Raw genomic sequence first — 7,656 nt, 5'->3', positions numbered from 1 at the left:
GAGGTGAGAGGACATGGTGACAGCTCGGGATGCCTGCTCCCCGGGGAGGAGGTGAGAGGACATGGTGACAGCTCGGGATGCCTGCTCCCCGGGGAGGAGGTGGGAGGATACTGTGGTACCTCGGGACGGACGTGCCCCAGCGTAGAGGAGGCCGAGGGGATTCGAGGAAAGAGTCCTAGCAGTAGACCTACATTCTATCGTTCATCTGGGTTAATATATATACATGTGCTGCTGTATATAACATATATACATGGGTATATAATATATACTGCTGTATGTATACTGCTGTATGTATATAACATATATACATGGGCATCCGGTTACGAAATGTGTGTGGCGAGTAAAAGCTGTGCGATTTCACATTGGCGGACTTATCAAAAATTGGAAATTTACTGTGTGCGGAATTTTCCGTGCATGTAGATTTTTTGGAGTGTGTTCTCTACAAGCAGACCTGCCAGGTGCATTGAATTCATAAAGTGACAATGTATCTAGGCAAGTAAGTCCACGTGTGTGTGTATCTATGGTTATTTATTTATTACATTCCATACAAGTTTCCTGTTAGTGTTGTACCGTAGTATGTAATACCCTAGTGTGTATGCATTGAATGTGTACGTATCAGGGGTTAATAATGACAAATTTGTCATTATTAACCCCTGGTACGTATGTATGTTTCCACTCTGTTTGCGTCCCCGTCAAATAAAGAGTTTATACTTCATCCTAAGTGCAATTTTGATTGAGTTGTTGACCCCTGGGGGCTATTTATGTTCACTTCGCATGAGATGTGGTTTTAGATAACATTTATTATCCCTTCTTTAAAGAGGGCCCAGTTTCAGATAGCATTGTGCAGTGCCTGGTTGAAGTGACTAGAATTCAAAACGAGTTTAATTCACTTGCTTGAACTTTCTCCCAGTCTACGTTGATGTACTGTGAAGCATATTGAACTGTTCAACTGGTTCGAGTTGCACCCGTGAGAATGATTGATGATTGTCAATATCTGGCAGCTGTATTTAACTTTGCTTTAAGAAAAGTTGTGTAAAGTGAATAAAATTATTGATGTTTTTAATAAAATATTTTGGGTATCATTTAATTGTCACGATAGGTGGCGCTAGACGATCTGCAGCCGGATATCCGCGCGAAGCGCGAAAACGCCGCCTAGCGGCGATCTAACACATTTTCGCTGCCCCCACTCGAATCATCTTACCCAGGTCCCTTCTGGGTGTAGGCTAAAGCCGTATAATCGCTCAATTCAGCAGTTGTGGCGATTCCACAAGCCTTTTCACTACGCACGTAGGTAGAGATTTCATAGAAATGCTCGTTATTGTTCGTTTGCTGGTCGGCGCGCTTCGTTTTCGTGTAGAAAAGCGAGTTTCCATTTTGGGTGTTTCATGCCCTGACATTATTTTCGAACATATCGCGTCCCATAGATGGCGCCACGAGGCCATGTTCATGGCATTTTCACGCAGTTTTTCTTCACGCGGCTGCTAGACTGCTGCCGGTGCACACGCTGCACTAACTATAAGTTCAGTGTAGCCAAGGATACTTGGCGTAGTGAAGGTCCGTACCAGTCTAGCTCTATCGATGATAGACCGGATCTGTATCCATGATGGACCGGATGTTCTGATTTTTCCGATGATGACGACATAGTTACAGCATCTACATATAGTGTGGAGATTTCGGGGGTGTGTAACTTACAGGAGCAGTAGACTAGATCAGGAGGGATAGACTGAAAGGATAAATGAAATAATCCTGATTTCGGAAAGTGATAAATGAAATAACAAACAGTCAGCCATTGCTGTTGACTGTTGCCTACTGCCCTCTCGCGTTCATTAGGTGAGATGTCCAACAAGCGTGGGCTACGCAGAAAACTATCCAGATCCAGATCCAGTACGCGCGGCTTCTATCCTGTTCACAACAAATCTCCAATTTGGAGTGTTGATGATGTGCGTTTGTGTGTGCATGTGCGTGCTCACTTATTCCCGAGGGAATATAACATGATAGGATATAGATTAAAGTACCATATAAATACTAGATAGATAGAATACCAGATATTGAATGTAAAGGTTTTTCTTGGTTTTTCGTGATGGTTGATTCTATATGGTAGTATTATTACTGCTAGTTGAATTACGTAGAAAGTACATTTCAATGCGTAATAAGCAAAACATTCAATGCGACCGTTTACAAGTGTATCACTATTTGGCATTTATTACGCACGCTGTGCCAGTTTTACAATAAATACACAAGGTCCTCGTCGATATTGCAACCCTTTGACGCGCGCGTGAAAAGCCGCGGGAATGATAGACTCAGCTGCAAGCAGACGATATCACGTAAAAAACCGTAAACGCCATGCAACGAGGCAGACGCCATCATGCCATGAGGCAGATATCACCACGCAATAGCACACGATGCCACACGATAGCATACGATGCCACACGATGCCACGCGATAGCAAATGACACCATACAATAGAAAATGATGCCACACGATATTGTACAACACCACTTTGAGGCAGACCACACCAGTTAATAGCGGATGACGTCACGCGATAACGCAGCCAATGCCACGCGGGAGCAGACGACGTCACGTAATGAAGCAGACGTGACACGCTACTTCGACTCCGGTCGCTTGGCAACAAATGCGACAAGCAAGCGCGTTACGATGACGTCAAGTTATCGCGTCACGGGCGACTGCCGCCCCGCGTGCAAGCAAGACAGATAGCTGTCGCCGCGCAGCGTAGAATAGATGGCGCTGATCATAGTCTATTTGTAACACGTCTGAGGCACTGTTGACTACACGACACCCGCAGCTCGGCGCGACGCAGGAGATCCGACGCAATACAGAAAATAATATCTCGGTTCACTCGCGTCCCACCGGTCTCTGCCACCGGCTTACTCAGCTCTACTCTAGAAGATAAACCCCCGATAAAGAGGGAGTGTAAACCGATATCGTTAGATTCGTTACCACGGTAGCGCTTACCCATTTTAGTAGTTATCGTGCAACTCTAAATGGATACTCCAAAGACATTGGCAACACGTTTAATTACAAAAAAGAAGTTTTGAAAGTTATTATTTGGACTTTGGGCTCGGGATTTTATTTTGACACTAAGGAGTGGCAGAGCCGTCTTGTCCCTTACTCAAGATAACGTTAAGAGGACAAACATGACAGGTAGCGTGTGCTTCCGCGCGAGACAACAATGAATGTACGTTAAGCTCACATTATCACGTAACCACAGCAATTCGGTGCAAGTGAGCTGTCACTATATCCAATTCCATCATCCCTCAGCTGCTGCCCGACCCCCAACCCTCACTGACCCGCCTACCCGACCTGCCCCCACCCCTCACACGATCATCTAAACTGACCAGACTCCAATCTTGGCGCTTTGTGACGACATCTACACAAAACATTCACAGTTATCTGGTTATACGTGCATATGGTCAATTTTACAAAATATATACAACTATATTTTCTTTGTCCCTTCCAAAACGTATCGTACAATGTTTGCTATATCTCTGCTATCGCTGCAAGCCCTTGCTGATTGCCTCCTCCAGATGCAACCATCACCCACCTCAAATAGCCACACTGTTCACTTCCAAGTGAAACGCAACACAAGTGCAGCAGTTACAACTGGCGACAGCTGCGACATATCAAAAGTCTTAAGCATCACAGACAGGTTAGGAATTATTATTATTAACAATAACAAGGGAATAACGGACTCCTACACCGGCGCACGTTACATGTGCACGCACATGCATGCACGTTACACACGCACGCGCAGAAGCATGCACGCACACACGCTATACACACATGCACGCACGCATGCACGCACGCATACTGAGAGTCGTTATTGCTCGGTTTCACAGAGCCGAGCTCGTCTTCCCTATCACAGCGAACACAGCGAGCGACGCTCTAGCGTACATCTCACTCCTCTCAGCTGCCATCACGCACCGACTCCAACGCCACATGTCCACGGGGCGGGCGATCGGTTCGACGTGTCGTCTTCATCGCGTGCAAGCCTTCGTCAGAACTTGTCGGTGAACGTGTGAGACGAGTCCTGGGTGAGTACGTTGATGAGCGGTTTCACAGACGCGCTGTGGATGAGCATGCCTGAAAGCAGCGAATATACGCGTACATATGCTGCGCGAGGGATGCGGCGCGAGGGATGCTGCGCGAGGGATGCTGCGCGAGGAATGCTGCGCGAGGGATGCTGCGCGAGGGATGCTGCGCGAGGGATGCTGCACGAGGGATGCCGCGCGAGCGATGCCGCGCGAGGGATGCTGCGCGAGGGATGCTGCGCGAGGGATGCTGCGCGAGGGATGCTGCACGAGGGATGCTGCAGGAGAGACACTGTACCTGCGATCTTGCGGCCATCCTCCGTGCGCACGCGGATGATCTGCATCTTCGCGTTGCTACCGGCGACCGTCTGCGACAGCACGTTCTCCACCCTCGCCCAGACGCCGAGCACGGAGCCGCTGAGTATGTAGTAGGTGCGCCTGCGCAGTCCCACCTCGCACTGCGAGCCCAGCGCGCCGCGCCGACAGCTACCCCGCCTGGTGGAGAGAAGCCGCATCATCGTCAGCCACCGCAATGTGGACGGTGGTGTCAATAGTACTCTCATCATTACCACGACCACTTTGACGCTAGTTATTAGATCGCTTATAGATAGCTTATTGACCGAACGAAACCGAAACCGCAGCATTTTACCGATGTTGCGCAGAGATCTTTCTTGCCGTGGATGCAATCGTTTCGCTAATAATCTTGCGCAATGATCTTAACTTGCCACAGTCCGCAAACAACTTTCAAATCTCGTGTGCCGATCACACTCCTCATCTCAGTTGCGAACATTTGGCTAATATCGTGTAGAGATCTTTCTCTCGCAACAGAGATGCAAAGATTTCGCGGCTCTAGATCCTGCCCACCCAATGCGAGTGCCCCCTCAAACGAGACTGACACGAGATGCCTGAACGTTCCACGCGTCCCCACGCAAACACTCCCTGAACCGCCCGCAAAAAAAAAAATGCGATCGACTAGCAGAGTACCAAAAGTCCATAAATTCGCGCGAACTCCGCACCTCACTGCGTTGCCGCGGCGACACGACGCATCACTCACCAGTAGGCGTGGCTGCAGCTGTCGGCTGAGGCGACGTACTGCTCCTGCCAGCACTCCTGTGCCTCGTCGGGAAACACCTTCTTGTAGCGTCGCTTCACCTCGCTCAGAGGCTCCGGCCGAAGCTGCTTCCCTGCATCCGCGAAGCCAACACAGAGAGTCAGGTACAGGGTTTCTCATACATAAGAGGCACGGTGGCGCACCGCCGTTGTCAAATTTAACATCGCCGTTATGAAAACGTTCCTGTATTTACCTGTTGTTGGTCAACAGTGTCAACCCAAATGCGCCGGGTGGGGGGGGGGGGGGGTTGCTCATTCGATTTATTCCACGCCCGTCCACTCTTCCATACACCCACCTGCCACCCTACCATAATACCATACACCGCACCTCCCACCCTACCATACCATACACCCCCCTGCCCACCCGCTACCATACCATACACCCACCTGCCCACCCTACATAAACCAATACACACCACGTGCCCACCTACCATAATACCATACACCCACGTGCCCACCCTACCATATACCATACACCACCTGCCCACCCTACCATAGATACCATACACCCACCTGCCCACCTACCATAATACCATACACGCCCCACCTGCCCACCCTACCATACCAACATACACCACCTGCCCACCCTACCATACCATACACCCACCTGCCCACCCTACCATAATACCATACACCCACCTGCCCACCCTACCATACCATACACCCACCTGCCCACCCTACCATAATACCATACACCCACCTGCCACCCACCATAATACCATACACCACCTGCCCACCCTACCATACCATACACCCACCTGCCCGCCCTACCATACACCCTGCCACCTGCCAACCTACCTAGCTCAGGGGTCGCTCATTCGATTCATTCCCCGCCCACTCACCCTACCATACACCCACCCGCTGACCTGCCCACCTGACTAGCTGAGAGACTGCCGGACTACTGTACCAGCCATATTAGCTGTATTGCCTGTATTAGCTGTATTAACTGTACTACCTGTAACAACTGTACTACTCTATTGCCTGTATCAGCTGTATGACCTGTGTTATCTGTATAAGCTGTATGACCTGAGTTATCTGTATCAGCTGTATTACCTGTGTTATCTGTATCAGCTGTACTACCTGTGTTATCTGTATAAGCTGTATGACCTGAGTTATCTGTATCAGCTGTATTACCTGTGTTATCTGTATCAGCTGTATTACCTGTGTTATCTGTATCAGCTGTATTACCTGTGTTATCTGTATCAGCTGTATTACCTGTGTTATCTGTATCAGCTGTATTACCTGTGTTACCTGTATCAGCTGTATTACCTGTGTTATCTGTATCAGCTGTATTACCTGTGTTTACCTGTATCAGCTGTATTATCTGTGTTACCTGTATCAGCTGTATTACCTGTGTTACCTGTATCAGCTGTATTACCTGTGTTACCTGTATTACCTGTGTTACCTGTATCAGCTGTATTACCTGTGTTACCTGTATCAGCTGTATTACCTGTGTTATCTGTATCAGCTGTATTACCTGTGTTACCTGTATCAGCTGTATCAGCTGTATTACCTGTATCAGCTGTATTACTGTGTTATCTGTATCAGCTGTATTACCTGTGTTATCTGTATCAGCTGTATTACCTGTGTTTATCTGTATCAGCTGTATTACCTGTGTTATCTGTATCAGCTGTATTACCTGTGTTATCTGTATCAGCTGTATTACCTGTGTTACCTGTATCAGCTGTATTACCTGTGTTATCTGTATCAGCTGTATTACAGTGTTACCTTGTATCAGCTGTATACCAGTGTTACCGTATCAGCTGTATTACCTGTGTATTACCTGTATCAGCCTGTATTACCTTGTTTATCTGTATCATGTATTACCTGTGTTATCTGATCAGCTGTATTCCTGTGTTAGCCTGTATCACTGTATCAGCTGTGTTACCTGTATCAGCTGTATTACCTGTGTTATCTGTATCAGCTGTATTACCTGTGTTATCTGAGTTATCTGTATCAGCTGTATTACCTGTGTTATCTGTATCAGCTGTATTACCTGTATTACCTGTATCAGCTGTATTACCTGTGTTATCTGTATCAGCTGTATTACCTGTATTACCTGTATAGCTGATACCTGTGTTACTGTATCAGCTGTATTACCTGTGTTATCTGTATCAGCTGTATTACCCGTGTTACCTGTATCAGCTGTATTATCTGTATCAGCTGTATTACCTGTGTTACCTGTATCAGCTGTATTACCTGTGTTACCTGTATCAGCTGTATTACCTGTGTTATCTGTATCAGCTGTATTACCTGTATCAGCTGTATCAGCTGTATTAACCTGTGTTATCTGTATGCAGCTGTAATGATACCTGTACACTGTACCTGTATGTCAGCTGTATTACCTGTGTTATCTGTATCAGCTGTATTACTGATGTTATCTGTATCAGCTGTATTACTGTTATCTGTATCAGCTGTATATCAGTGTTACCTGTATCAGCTGTATTACCAGTGTTACCTGTATCAATGTATTACCTGTGTTACCTGTATCAGCTGT

General features: G+C 47.3%; 2 protein-coding genes across 2 annotated transcripts in view; one reads left to right on the top strand and one right to left on the bottom strand.

Moving 5' to 3' along the window:
* The window catches only part of LOC106806559, a 4,619-nt gene extending 3,556 nt beyond the window's left edge, over positions 1 to 1,063 (top strand). Inside the window, exon 3 of the transcript XR_001393561.1 lies at positions 4 to 1,063. The gene's annotated coding sequence lies outside the window, so the exon portion shown is untranslated. The remainder of the gene's footprint in view (positions 1 to 3) is intronic.
* Positions 1,064 to 2,174: 1,111 nt separating this feature from the next.
* LOC106806535 (protein strawberry notch homolog 1-like) overlaps positions 2,175 to 7,656 on the bottom strand; it is a 47,918-nt gene continuing 42,436 nt past the window's right edge. Inside the window, exons 26-29 of the mRNA XM_014808510.1 lie at positions 6,943 to 6,970; positions 5,104 to 5,275; positions 4,348 to 4,544; positions 2,175 to 4,101 (exon numbers count right to left, since the gene is read on the bottom strand). Coding sequence (XP_014663996.1) covers positions 4,016 to 4,101; positions 4,348 to 4,544; positions 5,104 to 5,275; positions 6,943 to 6,970 — 483 coding nt within the window. The 3' untranslated portion in view covers positions 2,175 to 4,015. The remainder of the gene's footprint in view (positions 4,102 to 4,347; positions 4,545 to 5,103; positions 5,276 to 6,942; positions 6,971 to 7,656) is intronic.

Source organism: Priapulus caudatus, unplaced genomic scaffold, assembly GCF_000485595.1.
Source record: "Priapulus caudatus unplaced genomic scaffold, Priapulus_caudatus-5.0.1 Scaffold167, whole genome shotgun sequence".
NCBI classification, from domain to species: domain Eukaryota; kingdom Metazoa; phylum Priapulida; class Priapulimorpha; order Priapulimorphida; family Priapulidae; genus Priapulus; species Priapulus caudatus.
The sequence above is the reverse complement of the archived record's forward strand: the minus strand, read 5'-3'. Positions and strand labels throughout refer to the sequence as shown.